Source organism: Ursus americanus, chromosome 33 (assembly GCF_024610735.1).
Source record: "Ursus americanus isolate L20-20 chromosome 33, mUrsAme1.1.p, whole genome shotgun sequence".
Classification (NCBI taxonomy): Eukaryota; Metazoa; Chordata; class Mammalia; order Carnivora; family Ursidae; genus Ursus; species Ursus americanus.
In genome coordinates, this window is record NC_142159.1 from 12,507,726 (window position 1) to 12,528,903 (window position 21,178).

The 21,178-nt window shown below is 56.2% G+C and overlaps 1 protein-coding gene across 1 annotated transcript in view; it reads left to right on the top strand.

The window, feature by feature from the left end:
• The first annotated feature begins 4,929 nt into the window (after positions 1 to 4,929).
• RUNX3 (RUNX family transcription factor 3) overlaps positions 4,930 to 21,178 on the top strand; it is a 59,810-nt gene continuing 43,561 nt past the window's right edge. The window contains exons 1-2 of the mRNA XM_087858296.1: positions 4,930 to 5,021; positions 5,260 to 5,348. Coding sequence (XP_087714422.1) covers positions 4,945 to 5,021; positions 5,260 to 5,348 — 166 coding nt within the window. The 5' untranslated portion in view covers positions 4,930 to 4,944. The remainder of the gene's footprint in view (positions 5,022 to 5,259; positions 5,349 to 21,178) is intronic.

Here is a 21,178-nt window from a genome sequence, read left to right on the forward strand (position 1 = left end):
CTCCGTGACCTTGCGGTGGCCCTGGCGTGGCCCTGAGGGGTCCAGCGGAGGGGGGCCCAGGAGAAGGGGGCTGATGCAGGAAGGGGGAGGAGGACCGGGGAGGGGTTTGCTTTTGAAGGGGGCACCATGAGCAGTTTTTTGAAACAAACAACAGGAAAGAGAGAGGCCGAGGGTGGGGAGGGGGGAAGGAGCCCAGAAAGCAGGTGGAGGGCAGGCTGGGGTGGAATCCCGCTTCCTCTAGCTGCTAAGTGGGTGACCGGGGGCAGGTCTCTTCACCTTTCTGACGGCCCCCTGGAAACTGGGCACGGTTGGCCGGTCTGAGAGGCCACCGCTGGAGACGCCGTGCATACAGCTCTCAGCACGTGCCTCCCAAGTGGGGGGCCCTTCACTGCTGACCCTTCGGCGTGGCCTGGGTGTCCCGGCCCCTGCGTGGGCTGCATGGCCTGCAGGCCTCATCCTCTACCCTGAACATGGGCCTACACTAGAACAGGGTGTAGACCTGGCTGGGGTTTGAGGGAGTTGGGAGAGGGGGCGGGGGAACCTTATTTTGATGTCTCCGTGCGGGGGGGCCTGAAGGTGGAGAGCCCTGGGCAGTCTCCAGCAGGTATCACACTCTAGCACCTTCCTTGAGCCCGGCGCTGTGATTTGCGGGTGGAATGCCAGAATTTGAGCTCGAAGACCAGTGTCTGCCTCCATTCTGCTACCGATTTCGGGCAAGCTGAGCCCCAGAGGCTAGAATTTGGGGGTTAATCCCTGGGATTGGTCTTTGCCTCAGCCAGAAATCAAAGAGAGCCGGCCCTATCCTGCAGGCTATTGGGGAGGCCCCGTGGGCACAGGGGTGGGCCATCTCTGTAAACTTCCTCGATGGGCCCAGCAGCCAGGGCTCAGGACTGGTGGCATCACTCCCCAGTCACTGTAGCCCGAGGTTATAGTGAAAGTTTCAGCTCTGCACACAGGTTGAGAAAACAGATTTTATCACCATTCATAGTAGGTACTTTCTTAACTGATCTGTGTGTAACCGGCTCCTGCAGTTCACTGATATTTCTGGTGTTAAATGCCAGTCGATCCCCTCGGCTGGCAGATCCCTTGCCAGAATCCACACCTTCTGCTCCCACCAACCCACTGAGCCGTCAACTTAGCAAACATCGGTTGGGTTTGTTCTAGAACCCATTTATGCCGGTTGGGTTTTCATGCTTACAAAACTTCATTGGATATTATGCCAGTCTGGGGCCATTTTGCCCTCAGATCCATTCTACCCCCTTCCCCCATTAGGCTCTCTAATGCATGGCTCTGATTCCATTAAGTCATCTGGTTCCGGCTCCACTCCACCGATGGGAGGCACTGGGAGGAGGTTAAAGGATGGGAGGAAGAGAGAGCCCCTTTGTTATTTGTCTGGGGGGGGGGGGCGCATCGCCGTAGTGGCTGAGTCTCCTCTGTGGCTCCAGCCAGTGCTTCTCTGTTCTACCACGCTTCTGCTTCCGCAGGTGGGGGAGGGTGTGCCGGCAACAGCGCCTCTCCCTGCATCTCTCCTGCCAAAGGGTGGCAGTGGCTTCCTGCTGTGGCTGATCTCAGGGCTCCTCACCGTCATGGTTGGGCTCCTCAGCTCTTCCACCACCTGTGTTGCCAATAACCCCCCAATGAACTTGCCTCTGTTTCCAAGACTCAAAGCGGCTTCTGTTTTCCTGATTGGACCCTCATGGATAGCAAGGCAGTGGAATCAATGATACAATGCAAAACAGGAGTGTCTCTTTCTAGGAAACTAGGCTGAACACCTTGGAAAGATGTGGCCAATACTGGATGCGGATTGCTTCGTCTGTGTCTTTACGCTCATGTTCCACTTCAAAGAAGCCCAAACCGGAAACTGTAGGAGATGCCTTCTGGGCTGGCTTACGCCAGGAGATCAACGCAAAGACCATTTAATGCCCATTTATACGTTTAAAGTTAAAGGGTTTATGGCACACAAATACTATTTTTTAATGATTCCCTTCCTCAACCAAATTTCTGGATTAACCCGATCTTACTGGTTCAGAGGCCACTATGGTATCAGACGTTTTTTTCAGTGGAGAACAAGAGGAAACCCGGTCGCCCGCTGCGTGCTGGGAGAGTGCATGGTCTGAGCTACAGGAAGGGAATTCCAGGACCTGGGCAGCTACTGTGTGCCTGGTGCACTCTCAATATTTTCTCATTTAATCCTTTTGCAATGGCGAGAAGCAGGTGCCTATCCATCTTATAGGCAAGGAAGCAGGCTCAGAAAAATAAAGCCTCTGGCCCACAGTCTCACAGCTTCAGGAATATTCCCAAGTCAAGCCTCAGGAATGTTCTTTCTGCTTCCCCAACAGCCTCCAGGGTTGCATTCAGGCTGGCACATGCTTCTGAGGGGACATGTGGAGATTTCAATCCTCTTGAGGGATGGACCAGACCGGGTACCCGGTCAGTATTTGCTGCCTTGCCCCAGGAACGCACCGAACCATTGGCTGGGCAGTGCCCTGGGGCCCAACACAGCCCCCTGCGCCGCCTCTTGTCCCCGGGCCTAGACTCAGCTTCCCCGGGAAGGGGAAGTCCCTCAGGGTGACCAAGTTACAGATCATTATAGGGGGACTCACTTTTACACATGGAAAAAAACAGCGAAGCGTGTAGGGTGGGCTGTTCGAAACTGGAGGTGGTGTTGGTGTTGGAAAGAACTCCTGGGCTGGGAAGCAGGGGGCCAGGGTTCCACTGACTCACTGGGTGAGCTTGGGGGAGTCTCTGCCCCCTGGGGGACCTCAGTTTCCACTTCTGTAAAGAGGGTCTTTCCTGCTGCGTCTGTCTCTGATCTGGTTCACAATGGGGCGGACTCCAAAATGCTCCAGATGTAACCAGGAGGCCAGGGCCCCTTGGCAGGCCCCATGTGCCACCAACTCGAACAGCCCTGCCCCGGCCGGGCCAGCTGGTTGGCTCACAATGGGGACAGTCTGTCCTCCTATGTGACTGATGCTTCTTTACCTGTGCCTACTCATAACAGACCCCAAACTGCGTCACGGAGACTGGCAAGGAAACCATGTCTACTGTGCCCTCACCCGGTTGCCTGTCCCTCTGAGAAATGTGTTATCCCCATTTGACAGGGAAGGAAACTGAGGCCCAGAGAGGGGAAGTGACTTGCCCCAGGTCTTGCAGCTGGGATTCACCAGAGCTGAGAGTGGAACTCAAATCTGACTCCAGAGCCCTGTGGCTTTTACCCTAAACCTGCTTCCTCCCCAGACAAATGACAACCCACCACCACTACCACCACCCACTCGCCACTGAGGAACAAAAGAGTGAGGCTTCACGGGGTTCCCAAGGAGGCAGGGCAGCGAGTTTCCAAGGGCGCACTGCTCCCTGGTGACCAGTGTGGCTCTGGGCGGGAACGAGTCTCTGTGGGCCCGTGGACCAGCCCGTCCCCCTCCTGAATGCCCCTCGTGCTCCCTGCTGGCCTTCAGAGCCCACCGCGAGTGCGAGGATGGCTGCTGGGGCCTGGCTCCAAGCTCAGGCTCCCTGAGAGAGGCCGGGGGCAGTGCCCAGGTGGCAGAGGGCGTCCTGAAATCTCAGGACTGAGCCGAAAGGGCACTGCAGGGTGCTGCGGTGTCACGGTGGAGGCCAGGCTGGTAAATCAGAGGCTAGTGCCCTGTTCCCACTCACAATACCCTGTGGCCTTGCACAAGCTGACTTCAACAGCCTGGGCCTCAGTGTCTGACCTATGAAAGGGGCGAGTAGCACTTTCGAGGGTAACCATGAAAGCCACCCCCCTCCACCCCCCACCCCGGCCCCCACCTGACCAGGCTTCTAGGGACAGAGTGTAGGATTGAATCATTTCCCATGTCTTTTCTACTTTGGAGTCCTTCTGAGCCTTGAACCTCCTGGGACACGAAGGATTCCAAAAGTGCCCTGATCAAGGGTAATGGTGGGGCTGTGTTTTGGGGGGGGGGGGGCGGGGGACAGCCATGGAGGCAGGGAAGCCCAGGCACACTCAGCTAAAACGGAGAACCCCAAGGAGATGAAAGTGGGCAAAATGAGCAAAGGGCCTTGAACGCCAAGCTCAGGGCTCAGAACCCGAGCTCCACCGAGGCCTCCTTGGCAGTGACGGCCCTGCTGCCGACTTTCATGAGGGAGGCCTCAGTGGGCAGGCTACACTGGTGATGCCACTTTGTGTTTCCCTTTGTCCTGAATTCCAGCTGCCGTAAATGCCCCCGAAATGCCGCACATGTGGACGCTTCTCCCTGGCAGCGGTGGTGGTGGACCATGGCGGGGTGTCAGCCGCAGCCCCGGGGCGGGGGGGCATGGAGGGGAGCCCTACCACCCGCTGGTGGGTCTGGTGAGGGCCCTCGGGGCTCCCAGCCCGCCCAGACCAACACTGGCCTTAATTAAAAATGAGTCTCCTACAGGCTCCAAACCACCGCCCAGCCACCCCCTCCGACTGCTTTCAGTTCTGCTCCTGGGCCGCGTGCTGAGGCCAGCCCCACAAATAAAAGCCGTCACTTTTTTTTTTTTCCTCTCTCTTTCTTTCTTTCTCTCTCTCTCTCTCTCTCTTTTTTTTCTCTTTTCCAAAAAGAGAGGGAGGCAACCACAAAATCTTCTAAAAGGCCGTGACGTCACAGCCCAGGTGACCCCAGCCCAGCCAATGGGCCAAGGCCGCGAGCTGGCTTTTTGCATCCTGTGAGCTGAGGTTGGGTTGACACTGTGAAGGCCTGGTCCCTCAACCACAGAACCACAAGGCCAGGCCCTCAGCCGCCTTCAGGGCCCTGCGCGGGAGCTGGTTGGCTCCTGGTCCTCCCCACCCCCGGGCCGCCCTCGCACCCACTGGAGCCCGGGCTCTGCCGGGGGTGAGCCTCATTCATTCATTCCCCGTGGCGTGGTGTTGGGCCTGGCTGTGCTCTCGCTGCCCCGCGAGCTCCTCCGCCCTGGCTGCCGAAGGCCCCTTCCCACCATCTAATGATACACTCTGCATACGCTTCTGTTGAAAATCTGTGGCTAGACATTCCTGTGGGACTGGGAATCCAAATTCTTGGGTACAAACAGAAACTTACTTTCCTTGGGGATTTTTTTTCCTCTCTCTCTCTCGCTCACACACACACTCTCGCGTTCTTTCCTTTTTTCTTTTTCGTAGCAATAGGGGAAAAAAAAAGAGACAAAACAAAAAAACAAACAAAAAGCGACACCACCAAACCCCCCCTTTTATTTTCAAAAGTAGCTAGGAAAAAATAAAACAACAGCCAACCAAGTCAATCCCAAGCCAACCCCCTGAAGGTCTGATTCCTCGCCTTCCTCAGAGAGGGGCATGGCATCGAACAGCATCTTCGATTCCTTCCCGACCTACTCGCCAACCTTCATCCGCGGTGAGTAACGACTGCCCAGGGCCCTGGGCTGATCCTTTTGGGTGGGGAGCTGTGGCCAGGCCCCGGACCGCGTCCCTCCACCGACCACCCTGGCTGCCTTCGAGTGCACGGCCTGCCTACCTCAATCTGCTGACTCCTGAAAGCCTGAGGTGGGGAGAGGGGTTGGTGGCCTCCGTGGTCTCCTGGAGTGGACTTTTGTGGGACTTTTATCCTCAGTTGGTAGGGACAGTAAGTGGTGGGGGAAATGGATGCCACAAGACCTCAGCGGTCGACTTCGAAGGGTCCTGGGGTGGAGGACATGGAGGGTATCCCTGTGACCTGAGGCTTCCTGCCTCGCCAACGGGGCTCCTGGGCCTGGCAGCCCTAGCCCCTGGCCCACCCGGGGAGCTCGGACCCTCCACCTGAGCTCAGGCAGATGTGGGCTCTGAGACACGCTCAGATCTCCCAGAGCCAGGCCAGCTTCTGGATATCTCTCTGAGGACCTCTCCCAGACTTTCCAAGTCATCCTGGGCTGAGGGAAGCAGAGGGAGGAGAAGGGGGCTACAGGCTTTTGAAAGAGCTTGCATAGCTCGGGGACGCAGGGAAACTGGCTGAGTGTTGGGGGAGCCGGCCTGGGGAAGGTTTATAGACTTGGCTGCAGGGGAGAAGAAAGTGTTTCTGGGTGGTTTTCGCCTCTGTTCGTGGCCTAGAGCGACCCAGAAGTTTGGGCTCTGTCTCTCAAAAAGGATAGGGTTCCAGAATCCCCCACTTGGAAACTCTGATGGAGGCTGGAACTCAGGGGGAGACTTTTCTTGCCTCTGCCTGGCTCTTAGGGCTGACTGACGAGCCCTGGCCTCAGAGAACCCCCTGCTACCTTCCTCCCCTCGCCCCCCAGCAGGAGTCCAGATGGGGCTGTGGCACCTGAGACTGGGGGTCCAGAGGCCCTGAGCTTGAGTCCCAGGTCGGTGGCTACCTTGCCCAGTCAGTGGCCTTAGGCAAGTAACATAACCTCTCTGTGCCCCATACGGAGGCCCCTCTGGCTGTGACATTCTGAGTGTCTGGGCCTGGGGATAGGCTGTGTGTGGGGACAGTGGCTCGGGGCTGTACTCCTCTAGAACAGAGGAGTGACTCAGAGCCAGTCCTTGGGAGGCCAGCTCTGGGCAAGGACGGAAGCGCATTTGGGTGCTTATTGTGTAAAGGTTTCTGCAGGGGCTTATATGAGGTGAGACCCCTTCCTCTCCGGAGAGAAGCTGAGGCAGGCTGTAGGGCCGCAGATAGGGACTGAGGTGGAGGCGGGGCGGGGGGGGGGGGGCTGCCGTCCCTGAGGCGGATGCGCTCCCGCCAAACCTGGTCGGGGCTGGTGACAAGCAGCAGCCTCAGGTCTGGGAGCTGACACCGTGGCTCCCTCCTTCAAGCAGCTCCTATTATAACGCTATTCCCTTTGTAGTCCCCGGAGCTAATTAAAGGCAGTCTGTGGCAAGAAAATAAGAGTTTATAAAAACCATTTGCTGGGTCTTTGTAATCTGCGTTTCTCCCTCCATGAGCAAGATGGAGAAATGTAGTGTTTAAAACAAAGGAATCCTGGGAGGCGAGACTAAGGAGCTGCCACCTAAGATGGCCCCGTGGAGCCCGAAAGATGGCAGAGAGCAGCACGGAGGGTGAGCGAGGGGAGAGCTGGTGGCTTTGGGCCCAGTGCGCGCCAGCGACAGGAGGCTGATTCGTGGTGGACAGGGACACAGATGTGCTTTGTAAGCCAGGGTCCCTGGGGACGGCTCCAGGTCTGGGGTCTGAGGTGTCTGTCCACACCGGCTGGCTGACCCCTTGTCTCCTGCCCAGCTCCATTCCCCATGTTCTGCTTACAGCACAGTTACTTTGGGGCATCTGTCCTCCGAGATTCACGGGGCTGCCGCTGCTGATTCTGTCCCCAGAGAGATCCAACCTTCTGGGTGGTAAAAGACTGGGCTCCACACCGCCCCATGCAGGGTTCTTAACCTGTTCTGAGCCACAGATCTTTCTGGAGTCTCAGGAAGCCTATAGGCTCCTTCTCAGAATCACTTTTTAAGTGCATAAAACCAAATCCAAAGGACTATGCAGGAGACCAATCTATGGAAATCGATACGGTTATCAAACTATCAAGAAAGCAAGTGGTGAGACCGTGACCACGTGCCTCTGTCGTGACACACGGAGCGCAGAGAGCTCAGGAGCTCCAGTAACGGCCACCACACGGTGGTGACGAGCATAAATGGCATTTCCAGATCATCTGTGACAGCCCTCACGACACTGAAGAACATCTGTGATTTCCACTGGTGACAAAATCACTGTGGAAAGAGACTCTGCATTTTAGTTGGATTTTCATGGAAGGAAAGATGGTACATGTTCCCACCCCAGTGCACAGATATCCTGAATTCAATGCAAGCAGGACCTCCAGGCCCTACTGCCCCAGCCCCTCAGCAGGAGGCCATCCTGGGAGGGGGGCGTCTCAGGACCTCAGGATGTCACCCCTGGGGAGCTTTCAAACACACGGATTGCCAATTCCAAAACACACCTCAGTTCACTACGGAGAGGAGGTCTGGGAAGAGGGTGGAGAGCCGTTCTCACCGTGAAGGAGCGGGTGAGGAGGAAAGAGGTCGAGGCTCAACCCAGAAAGCTGGCAGACGGACGGCAGAGTTCCAGGCACCAAGATGGAAGAAGTGAGAGGGCAGGGGGGCCTCCTGGGGCACCCCTGGGCCCCCAGCAATTCTCCGTTCTTCCCCCTCCTCTTTTGCCAGGACCAGTCCCAGACAAAGGGTACTTATGCCTCTCTTTGATGAATGGAGATGCTGAGGCCTAATGGCTCTGACTCAGGTGTATTACAAGACGGTGGGCAGGTCCCTTCCTCGCGTTGGGCCTCGGTTTCCCCATCTGACAAACACAGGCAAGGGCCCTGAGGGTGCCCAAGGGCCCATCCACAGCTTCATGGAAGGCCAGCACCCTTGTCCTAAACGGTACGTGAGGCCCTTCTCTGGGGCATCCCCCTCGCAGCACACCCCTTAACTGCTCCCACGCAGGCATTAGCGCTCCCCACTGGGGTACCCTTCTGGGGAGGAAACTGGAGGAAATGGACCTGAACAGCAACATGCAGGATTTAGGAGACCCTGGGGAGGCAAAGGTTTCTACTTATCCAGTAATTCCACAAAAGCTTATCAGGGAACAGAGTATGGAGATTGAAGCTCGGGGCTCTGGAATCTGACTCAGTCCCTTGCTAACTGTGTAGCCTGGGGCAAGTCATTTCAGCTCTCTGGACCCGTGTCCCCATGGATAAAATGGGGGTGATGATTACACCAAACTCTCGGGGCTGTGGAGAGAATTAAATGAGCAGGGTGCCTGGCACAGAGTATGTGCCCCGTGAACATCCTCATTCTATTTCCATGAGCCTGGCCTTGCGCTGGGATCTCGGGTACAAGGGTGACTGGGTCAGGGTCTCTGCCCTTGAAGAGCTCAAGGTCAGGTGTGAAGAGAGATGAGTAAACTGAAAATTGCACTGGGGTGTGACCACTGTTATAATAGGGGGGAAGAGCGAGGGTCTAGAAGTTCGACGAAGGGGACTGGCCCACCCGCGGAAAGGGAGAACAATTCTCCTGGAGAAGTGACATTGAGGTTGGGGCTTGTGGGGTGAAGAAGTGACATAGGGGGAGAAGAATCCCAGGAGAGAGAACGGCCTGGGGCAAAGGTGTGGCGACAAGAATTAGATGACACTGGGCACCCCTAGGATGGCTGAAGCGATTAGAAGTGCTGGAGTGGACGGACAGCTGGTCTGTCGGGCCGCCTGTCCAGCCAAGATTCTCTCAGTGGTGGTTGGGTAGTTGGCTGGCAGCTCCTCCCCTGAAGACGCCTGGGAGAAATGGAAAATGGCCTCTCAGGCATGAGGCAGGCCTGGGTGGAGGCAGAAGCTGGACAAAATGGCGCCGGGCAGCTCTAGCCCAGATGGTCTGACTCAGAGGTCACCGGACAGGGAGGAAGCTGCCCAGACCAGAGGTCAGTCACTGTCCTTTCCTAAGCTCTGGGCAGTGGCCAACAACAGGGGACTCTCCTGGTGTTTGCACTGAAAGTCCCAAACCCCAGGCACCGCAGGACGGTGGGTCACCCTGAGTGGTGTGTCCATGGCAGCCGCCCCCTCCCCCGCCAGCCCTGGGTGATGAGCGGACTGACCAGACAGACCGCCAGCCATCCTGCGCCCACTATGGTGCTTACCTGGCGCCACGTCTGCTGGGCCCCTTTGACGGTGGCTCCCGAGGCCGCCCTGCACACACCCGTCTCCCCAGACCACCCTGTCTGTCCAAAGTGCCCCCCAGGGAGACATTCCTGGGAGCCCCCCACCGGCCGCAGGGTCTGGGCGGGCATGAGCCGGCCCCACACAGTGGGACTGTGTGTCCAGGCCTTACCCACGCCCACTACGGCAGCTGGCGGCCCCCAGCGGCCCCACTGGTCACATAGAGGGCCCATTGACGCCTGGGCCTTGAGGCTTGAGGTGGCCGCATCAAAGCTGAGGCTTGCTTGGTTGCCTGAGGGAGTGGGGGAGTTTACGGAGGGGAGGGGAGCCAGGAGAAGGATGGTCCTGCGCAAGAGGGCCTGAAAACCTGACCTTCTAGAAGGCTCTGAGAGGCAGGGGAGAGAGCAGCATCCTCTGATCCCAGCCTTGCCTCTGAGCCAGTCCAGACTACTCAGTAAATAGGGAAACTGAGGCCTGGGCTCAGGGTTTGGCTGGGGGCAGAGAAGGGGCAGGTGGCCGAAACACCAGTCCTTACTCCTGTCTCCCGGAGATGCCTCATCTCCAGGCCCTTCCTCACATCCACCACCACGAGTGTGTCCCCCAGTAGCTGGGGAGTCTCATCCCATCTCCAAAACTGAGCTCAAACACCCCCTCTGCCAGGAGTCTTCCCCAGGACCACCCACAACCACCAAAGAGCCTTGGCCTCCTCCAAGCTCTCAGTCCCAGGGCCAGCCCTGTGCCCACCTTAGGGCCGAGTATCCTGCCTTACTTGGTGGAAGTAAGGGGAAGGAGGGAGGGAGGAAGGAAGAGCTCTGGCCCCCAGGGGAATGCCAGGCCTCCATCATTGGTCTGGAAATAGCGCTTCCAAAGGCAGCCCCCAACCCACCCCGTGTGAGGGGGGGCTCTGGGAATCGTGGGCCTGGAATGGAGTGAGACCCGGTCGTACCTTGAGAAGTCATAAGAACCAGAAACAGTGAGCCAATGCAGGAAAATAGTGGAGCTGGCAGACAGAGAGTGCCACCTTCTCATTAAATAGATGGGGAAACTGAGGTCCAAAGAGGAGGCTGGCCTCGTGTCAGGTCGAATTCGGCAGCAAGAAGCCAAGTTTTCTTGTCTACCCAGTGACTGACCTTCCACCTGGCACATAGCGTAGGAGTCAGACTGACCAAGTGTGAGCTGTTTTGTAGGCAACGCGTTAATGCACCTCTCTGAGCTCAGTTTCCTCCTCTGTGAGACGGGCTGGGAGCACTGACCTCCAAGGGAGCTTTCACGGAGTGGATGGGACCTGCCCTGAAGCCCCGTGGGGGAGCTGGTGGATAGCAAAGGCTCATTCAGCAGTCTGTCTCGGGCTGGGCTGGGGCCACGGCTGGGCCTCCAATTCCATCGTTTGCCGCGGCAGGTGCTCCCACATCTGGTTTTCACAGGGCCAGAGAGGGGTAAGCATGGAGGAGACTGTCGAGTGACTGCAAGGTCCCTTGTGAAGAGCTCTCTGGGGCGGTGGTGGAGAAGAGGGTGTTCTTTGGGGACAAGGCAACATAGAATGTAGTTACAAGCCCAGGCTGCAGCCGGGCACTGCTACTTCCCCGCTGTGTGGCCTTAGACGAAGCATTTCACCTCTCTGAGCTCAGTTTCCTCATCTTTAAAATGGGGAGAACACACAGTAGCCAATTCATAGCTTGTTGGGTAGATTCAATGAGAATAAATATTATGGGCTTAATGCAGGGTCTGGGGTACAGTCAAGCCATCCATAAATGCTGGAAACTATTGCTGTGTAATGCCCCCACCCCCTGCCTCCTGGGCAAGAGCTTGTCTGACTCTGAGCGGAATAGGGAAAGTGAGACAGCTGCCTGTCTCCCCTCAAGGACCAGCTTACTGGCCGCCCCCTTGGGGTGCCTCCCTGGGTCCTTCCCCTGTCCCCTCCAGGCCTTGGGAGTGCCCTGCCCCACCCTCACTCACCTCCCCCGCCCCCCCCACACACACACACTTGTGGAGAAGGACCACCCAGCATTTCTTGCTAAATGGGTGGAGGAGAGGGAGGATGAATGACCCAGCTAGTGAATGAAGCAGGGCTGACCAGGCTGGGAGGTTTCCAGCGGGCCCCCTCACTTCCCCCTTGGCCGGCTGGCTCATTCTTTGAAACGCTCGCTGGTGGGAGCCTGAGTGCTCCCGTCCAATCGGCACCGTGGCGTGAAGGGTTAGCTTCCTCTTTGGGGTTTTCTTTTGCGTCTGGGAAGTGTTTTTGGCAAAAGGTTCAGACTTACATGTGGGCGGAAAGGGTGGATGCCCATAAGTTAGGACTTGCAGGGGGTGACCAAAGTCGGCCCCTCTCCAAACATCCTTCACTGTGTGACCTGGTGACTAAATTCCACCTTGAGCGCTCAGCCGCTCCAGGGAGCCCGTCTGGGTCCCTGTAGTCGCGATCCTCTGGTGCCCATGGGCCTGCCTGGTGTGCTCAACCTTTGTTTATTTCATTTTTGAAGTTTTTATTTATTTCGATAATCTCTGCACCCCATGTGGGGCTCGAACTCACAACCCCGAGATGAAGGGTCTCATGCTCTGCCGCCTGAGCCAGCCAGGCGCGCTCCCCTTTGTTTAGAGGAGAGAGGTGGCTGGGTGCAGAGCAAGCCAAAGGTGTGAAGGGAAGAGGAAACTCAGATGGAAAACAGGGTGAAATGTAAGGGGGTGGGGAGGAGAGGAAAGGTCCATTTTGGTCATGCCCCTGCCTGAAACTCCATTTGCCCGGGCGCTCTGTGGCTGAGCACCCACACCTCACAACCCCAGGAAGTGCCCACCACACTGAGGGGTTCCCCACAGGCCTCCCTCGGTGGACCTGAGTCCTGTGCTCTGCCCATGGAGGAAGTAGGGGCGGCCGGGGGCGGGGGTGCCAAAGGGTTCTGCACACCCTCCTACTTCAGGAAGATGGGTCAGGTCCAGGAAGGTTGGAGTGAGGAGCCCCATGTTAGGGGTGGTTGGGGGCCCAGGGGATAGCCTGGTTCCCCCTACAGAGCAGCCATATACCTTCCCAAAGAGGAAAGGAAGCCAGCTCCTGAGCACAAGGCCACTTTAGAAAGAAGACTGGAAGGAAAACACAAAATTGTCCTAGTTAATGCTACATGGTGCTATTAGGGCAGGGAGCCTTTGTCACTAATTAGCTGGTGATTGAGTGTTTTCTAAACCTGTAAACACTGAGCTGGGCCTCCTGCCAGCCCAGGCCCCGCTGGCCACCCCTCTTCTCTCTTCCTCCTGCCAAATCACCATGTCTGTCACCTTCCTCCGGGGCCCTACCTCTATAGGATGTAGAGGAAGGGTGTGGCCTGGGCTGGGCAGAGCCGTGCATACAGCAGGTACTCAGGAAATGCTTGTGGCCTACGTTGTGGGCCCAATCTGGAGACAGTGTTTCTGGAATGCCCAGGACTTGGGATGGGATGAGGACCAGTTGGCGCCACTGATCTTCCAATGGATATTTACTGAGCATCGACCGCATGCATGCCACACACTGTTCTGGAAACTGGGGATACAGGAGTGAACAAAAGGCAAAGATCCCTCCCCCTCTTCCCCCCTCTCCCCCCACCTGCCACCACCATAGCCAATGTCCTAGTGACGAGTGGAAAGAGTTTGCCTCTGGAAAATGTCCCAGGGAGATAGGCCAGCACCCCTCTGGTCTGTGCCCTTCCTATCTATGTAGATTCTCAGCCTTCTGGGACTTCCATAAATGCTCCCATGAGCCCATTAAACCTTCATCACAGCGATCCCTACCTCTGTTGCAGAAATGAATACATGAACAGACTCAGTGAGGATATAACTGGCTAAAAGTAGTATTTAGGAGGAGAAAGGCAAAGAGGAAGGGATATGGAAGGCACATTTGTTGATGACTTGCTCTGTGCCAGGCCCCGTGTGGTTCCTTTGCCAGAGTACCTCATTTCACTTCACCTGTACAGTAACCCATGTAGTACGGGTTAGTGTCATTAGAGATGGGGAAACTGAGGCTCAGGAAAGGGACAGGACTCACCCAAGGCCACGCAGCTAGCAGCTGGCGAAGCCAATGCGTGTTCGAATCTGTCTGTCATCAAAGCCACCCCACAAAGCTCTTCCTTCTACCTGGCAGGCATCTCTTCTTCTTGAAGGCTCAGAACTTACCACCTCCATGGAGCCCTCCCTGACACCCCAGGCAAAGTGATTTATATCCTCCTCTATGCAACCGACGTACCTCTAGGTCCTTCTCAAAAACTTCCAGAAGGCTTCGCAGGAAGGGTAGAGTCTGAGATGAGTAGGTCTGGGAAGGAAGGAACATTGGTGGTCCAGGCAGAATTAATGGTATGGGCTAAGGGACAGAAGTAGGACCACATAGAAGGGGTTTCTTAGAGATGGGACAGCTTGTGGGTCTTGTGGAGACGTTGAAGAGGAAGAGGCTGGAGGGGAGGTGGGCCAGGCCTAGAGGTGGGGCATGACGTTCAGGACAGGGAATCCAGGCAGGATCCAAGCTGGGCAGTGATGTGGGACAGAGCATCCCATGATGCACTGGGCCACCTCTGAAATAGGCCAGTGTAGACGTGCGCCTTGAGCGTGGGTACGTGTGTGAACAGAGACCACAGGGGCCCTCCCGCACTCACTCGCAAGCCCTATTTTAGTCACTCTCCAGACACACATCTGAGAGACCGAGGCATACTTGTTCTCAGGCACGTAGAGTGAGTGCTCCAAGGATGGGCACGTCTGTGGTCTGATGAGGACAAGGGCGATGGTTCAGAGCCGTCAAAACTCGACCCATCCCGGGGAGAATCCCAGCACCGGTGCCGGAGACACAATTTGCAGGGCACAGCGCAAAAGGAAAATACAGGGCCCCCTGTACAAAAATCATTAGGGATTTCAGGATGGCAGCCACAGAACATTAAACCGAGCATAGGGTTCTTCTAAGCACGGCACCGTGAGCAACTGCGTGGCTTGGGTGCCCAGGAAGCCAGCCCTGCCTAGAACAGCCCTTAGCTGGGGTGCCCTGGGCCTGGGAATAAAGCTCTGTCTGCTTTTCCTTCTTTTGTGTTTTATTCCTGGACTTGTGCAGGCTCCCGCACTTCATGAGTCCACAACTTAAGAAACACAACGACTAATAAATCGAGCCTAGGGTAAGGTCATACCTTGAAGATTTTAGAAGCAGCAAGAACTAATTAGGGAGAACACAAATCCATCAACATCCCCGCCCCACCTGCATTTTATGTTGTAGACCTCCTGAAGGATCTAGAAAATTTAAAACTAAGCTGTAATCTCAACACCCAGAGAAAACCACTATCATCCAGTCTGTTTCCTTCCAGACTATTTTTCCCTGCGTCTGGTGTTTGCCTCTGGAGTATCTCTTCCCTCCATGGGTGAGGCCACGCGGAGACATACAACACATCCAGGAACCTCATCAGGAATGTTCATAATCATGATGCATGAACATCAGGCTACGTCTAGGAAGAGACTAGAGTAGCTCTGTCCAGCCGAACTTTCTGTGATGACGGAAATGTCCTAGGTCTGTACCGCTCGATGCTGTAGCCTCTTGCTGCGTGTGAACATTCGCACAGGCTGTCCCTCAAATGTGCCCACTCAGCCCCCAACTAGCGCAAGAGAGGGACCGAATTTTTAATCTCATTTCATTTTAATTTAAAAGCCCACGTGGGCACGATAGCTACCTTGTTGGGCCACGCGGATGTAGGAGAGTATCTGCCCGACTGCTCACCCGGCTTTATCTCTTGGAATGAGATGATGGACTTTTTCTTTTTCCAACCCGAAATGTTTGAAAAACCTTACACACAACAAGCCCGGATTGCCTTCGTCATCAGAAAAAAAGCTACTAAAGATTTTAAGTTTGTAATACATTCAATGTACGGGGGGAAAACACTTTAGATTTTTAAAAGTGAATCCCTGGGGAAGATTGATCCTGGCAGAATGAGATCTATTTTTAGTTTTCCTATCAGTGTTCAGAAAAAGAATGTGGGGTTTAGAGTCAGAAGCTGTGGGTTTGTCTCCCGGATCCGCCACTTACTGGCTGTGTGGCCACTTGACCTCCCTGAGCCTCAGTGTCCTCGTCTGTGACATGGGGATATTGACGCGATGGACCTCCCCAGGCTGCTGCGGGGACTGAACCAGACAGGGAAGGCAAGGGCACAGGGGACTCGCGGAGCGAGGGAAGAGCTTTAGGCAGAGGATTTCTGCGGGGGTGGAACCGTGCAGCTCTGCGAGGGGCACTACTCACAGTTCTCGCTCGCTCGGCTCTGTCTGCCATTTCCTAGAAACCAGGAAATGAGGGGGGCATCTCCCACCTTGTGTTCAGCAGATGGTGCCAGGTGTGGAGCAGAAAGAAAGGGGCTTTGTGACCAAACAAGACTGGGGAAAGCTGTATCAGACCATGTTCAACGTAGTATTTTGCGAAGGACTTTTCAGAGCCTTTAAAATGCTGAGAAACACAGGCTCCTCTGCGGGCAGGTGTGCTGAGGAACCCACTTTGGGAAAAGCTGCTCCAGGGAGAGCTATTCAATCCACCCAGGCTCCAGGCCCCCTGGGGAATTATTTTTTCAAGGACAGAGGAAATGGTTTCAGACTTGAAAGAGAAATTAGCTGGATCCTCAGTGCAAAAAGGAAAAGTACGAAATTGGAATTAATAAATGCGGAATTGTCTAGGAAATAGAATTATAAAACTCAGCTCTGCAATAGTTATAATATAAGCAGCAAACCCTCACATATAGCTCTTACTAATTCCGGGCACGATGTGCTTTATCTATCTCTGCTCACTGAGTCCTCACAACCCGTAAGACAAAGGCTATTACTAAGTCAGTTTTATAGATGAAGAAACTGAAGGCCAGAGAGGTTAATCCACTGGCCCAAGGTCACCCAGCTGGGGTTCCACGCCAGGCAGCCCACATCTGGAGCCTGTGCACCTCACCACAGTACCGTAGCTATGAGCTAATCGAGGTCTTCTCGATGAAGGAATATTCCTTCCCCTCCACCGGTCCCCTTCCTGGAAAGAGCTGGTAGCACTCCACAAGCCTGGTCAATCAGAACCACTTTCTTGCTGGGTGAGTCAAAACTGGGCTTCAGTTTTCTCATCTGAGAAATGGACCATTGTCCTTCGAGGGCCAAAGAGGGGAGATTGTAAAGCACAGTGCGTGGTCCATTTAGAAGGCCCTTGAGGCATGGTGGGTCTTTCTCACAGGGGCAGAGATGGGGAATTGAGGCCCAGAGAGGGCATGGAGCCACATGGCCGAAATGGAGCTTGGGAAGCACTCCAAAAAGCCAGGCCAAAATCCCATGGGGTCCAAGCAAAGGGCTTCTTGCTCATCTGGCCGGGGCCTGTGTTATCCTTCTCATAACAGCACTGTGAGCACTTTGGCAGGGGCCTCTCCCTCTGGGTTCCTCTCTCCGGGCCCCCAGCTCTCTAGGGGTCCCTCCCACCGAGTGCAGGTTCTGTTTGATCCAGCATCATGCCCACGCCTCCTGGCCTGGGCATCTTGCAGAAGTCCCCTGGAATTCCCCTCTCAGGTACCCCATGCGGGGTGAGGGGCAGATACACACACCTGCCTCTGTCCCCGTTTAGGGACCCCACGCTTGCCTGGTGGTCATTCCTCTGCCCTGACTCGCCTCTGACATTGCCTGTGCCAGTAGCGGGCTCGACACTTTACGTAATCCCCGCTAAGGTTCACAACGCTATGGGGCAGTGTTTTCTTCCACGTTTGGCAGAGGAGGAATGTGAGAAATGAAGGCCGTTGTCTGAGGTCATGTCGTTTAGAAGCAGTGTCTCGGGGCTTCAAAGCCAGGCTCTGCCCACCCCTTCCACAGGCACAGCCCAGTGCAGGAAAGGCAGATCCCAAATACCTGTGATCTGCTATGCACCCCACACTTCCCCTGCACCCCTGCATGTCAGGGGCTTTGCTGCTGGGGTGGGAGTTGCGTGCCTGACCCTCATATCCGAGCTGGGTCCCACCCTCAGGCAGGGCCGGCTTCTCAGGATGCAACCCACGGGGGCAGCACGGGGCTCTGAGCTCAGAAGGGGCCCCCACGCTTGGGTTAATGCACTGCAGCGGCCATATTGAAATTCTTAATAATTTTCTCTTTGGATTTGTGCTTTGTAAGTGAAGTTGGATGAGACAGAGGAGCCCGCGGGGACACAGGGCCTGGGCTCAGTCCTGCCCACCCTCCCACAGGCGGGGCTGGGTGTGAGTGTGGGCATGGGGAGGACAGGTGCACATGACCCATACACCATCACAGGGGGCCGGATGTCTGTGAGGGTCTGCACTCGCCCCACAGTGTCCCCATGTCCACGGGAGTGCAATAGCAAATAGCAAATACGAACATCATGACAAGTCAAGAGATACCATGGAAGAAAGCTAGGAGCTTTTTTCCTGTTGTTTCAACAGGGGCCCTATATTTTCATTTTGTACTGAATGTCACAAATTGGGAAGCTGGCCCTGCCTGAGAATTGGGGGGACAGGTGGGGCCCCTGAAGGTATAGCACAGATGGCAAGGGAGCCCAGACTCATGCTGCATTTCTTCCACGTGAGAGGAGTGACAGCTCCTCGGGTAGTGTCCTGGAGTGTCCTGGGCTTTGTCAGAAAGAGAAGACCCAGACAAGGGCCTGGGGACATGCAAGCCCTTCCAGTGGTTGACTTGAGCTGGGCAGTGCTGCCTGGGGCCGCTCAGGGGTACACACCAGTTCAGACTCCCAGGGCCGCCCCCTACCCTGAGCAGAGGCTAGCCTCACAGCCAAGCACAAGAGGGGATCTGGACTTCTCTGCCCTTCCTGGCTGGGCCAGGCCCCAGGCTCACAGTCAGCCCCCTGCCCCAGGGAGGCTTGGCCCAGAAGAGTGGGCTGGAGGTGGTGGGTGGGCTCCTGATAGCTTCCCTACCCACACGGACAGTGGCTGGTCAGACGGGCACCTGACCTGGGCTTTTAGGTACATCACGGCTGATGAAAAGCTCATAGTGGCCCCTACTGACTGGGGGAGGCAGGACTATGGCTCAATCAGTGACATCCTGAACTTGTGATCAAGCTGTGGTCAAGGTTGGGGCTCAGTTTGTGCCCATTCGGGGGCTCAGAGGAGGGCCTTGCATGTCTTGTTCACAGCCAAGCCCCCGGAGCTGAACCAGGTCTAACTCATAGGATGGGCTCAGGAAACACAGGCGGACCAATGAGTAAGGAAACAGTCTGCTCAGGGATCCAGGCCCTGGACCGCGAGAGGATCTGCACTTTCAAACCGGCCAGACCCGGCCTCTCTGCTCTGCCGCTCCCTCCCCCACGGCTAGTCGTCTTCCCTTTTGCTTAGTTTCTTCATCTGCGCAATGGGGACAATGACAGTACAGAGAATTTGCTAAGACAGTAGTTCAAGTGCTCAGCTCTACCTGCAGCCCATGCGAAACGCTCCGTGTGTGAGAATTCACACGATTATATTAATGCTGAGTATTCACTCTGGCTCTCAGACCACAGGCTTCAACATTTTTTGCATGTTTTTCTATGGTTTCCGATTTTTTCCAGTGTGCTCGTATCAGAGCTGACCCTTGAACAACGTGGGTTTGAACTTCAAGGATCCACTTATACGTGGATCTTCCCCCCATACACACAGCACAGCACTGCGGAAGTATTTTCTCTTCCTTCTGATTTTCTTGATAACATTTCCTTTCCTCCAGCTTCCTTTATGTGTGGAATACACGTGACATACAAACCACGAATTGAAGTTTATGCGTCAGTAAGGCTTCCAGTCAATAGTAACCAAGTTTGGGGAGAGTCAGAATTTATTTGCAGATTTTCACATGCTGCACAGGGGTCAGCGCCCCAACTCTCACATTGTTCCAGGGTCAAAGCCAGTTGTATCACGGGGGCAGGCGTGTGCCGTGTGAGGGACCCAGGGGATGCTGCGCATTAACAGCATTGTTTTAAACAGACGATAAATGAAAGGAGGCAAGTCAGAGTCGGCTTCTGCCACGTATTCCCTGGGGTCCCAGCCTCCGGAGGCCCTAACACCATTTGGGGCCCTATGCCCCCGCCCCGGGCATGCACCCCTGCCCTGCATGCGCCCCCCTCAACCCCCATGCATTAGCCTTCAGGTCAGACCAGCACCAGTGAGGCGTTCTGGGTAGGACCTGTGGCTCTGGTGCGGCCTCTGTCACAGCGCAGCAAAGCCCGGCCTCCACCTTAGGCCCCGGCACTCGCCCCACCCCCACCACGTGCCCAGAACATGCACTCACTCACACAGGCAAACACGCATGAGAGGCCACACTCACTACAACAGACACCCAGACTTTTCAGGAACCCCTGCCCGTGGGGACCAAGGGACACCTGGTGATGTGGTCTGAGGGAGGCCGCAGGGGGAAGCTGCTTTACCCCTACCCAGGCTGGTCCTGCTTCTCTGGCCAGGAAGTCCCTCCTCTTCCTGGGAGTCCCCAGACACCTGCCAGTGGCCCCTGTCCACTGGGCTGGTGCTCGAGGGACGAGGCCTCCTGGGAACCCCGGACTGATGGGACACAGTAGAGGCCTCGGCCCAGAACAAGCTTTCCCAGCTGGGAGAGGCCTCAGAGATGCCTGTAGGGGACGCATAATCTGACAGGTGGGGAAACTGAGGCCGAGAGAGGGAGCGAATGCCCAGGGTCCCCAGGAAGGTGGCAGTGGGGGAGGTGGCCCAGCCCAGTGGCAGCGCACAGCAGAGGTGGCAGCAGGAAGGCAGACTCTGGGTGTTTCGGCTTCCCCACACGTCTCACTGGGGCCACGTGGGGGCCTTCCAGCTCCAACGGTCTGATCTTCTGGAAGCTCTGGAAGCCTTCAGGGAGCTCCAGGTGAAGTCCACACAGCTCCCTGGGTGGTGGGGGAAAGAGGATGCAAATAGGAAGGGGCCCTAGGGACCTGGGTTAACCCCCTGAACTCATTTCTGGCCTCTTCTTCCTGTGGGGTCAGTTACAAAATATCGTCCCATCTGCTGCTGCTGGCAGAGGGGGGGGGCTCCATCTGGAGCTGTCAGGTGCCCCTAGCCCAGCCTCGTGCTCAGACCAGGTTTGGCTGTCTGTGGCGAGGTGGCCCATCTGACGGGTTCTTTCTCCCTTTGACTCAGCACTGAGGATCACCGCCACTCTGCTGAAGCAGCCTCAAGCCCGGGGGGCTGTCCTCCGAGTCCCTGCCCACCCATTTTACAGATGGAGAGGGTGACATGAGGCCTGGTCGCATCAGGACATAGGGCAGGATCTGGCCACCAGCTTTTAGGCCAAAGCCCCGTCCTGGCTTCCCAGCGATGCTGGACTGTGCCCCCCTCCGGGAGCAGGCAGCAGGAATGGTGGGGCAGGGTCTTTGCGTCCCCATATTACAAAGCCCACAGTTCCCTGGAGCAGAACCGCGGGTCTACGTGGGCCTGGCCCCGGGAGGGTGGGGCCGTCAGGCTCACATGGAGTCAGGCTGACCTGAGGCCGATCCCAGGTGCCTTGTTTTCCTGCTCTGTGACCTCAGCCAAGCCACTTAGTTCTCAGACCCTCAGTATCCCCATCTGTACGATGGGACCCAGCCACGCCTGCCCTCGAGAGTGCCTGTGAGGACACACTGAGATGCACAGGGCCCGGTACGTGGTGAGCTCAGGTAGCGAATTAGTAACAAGTA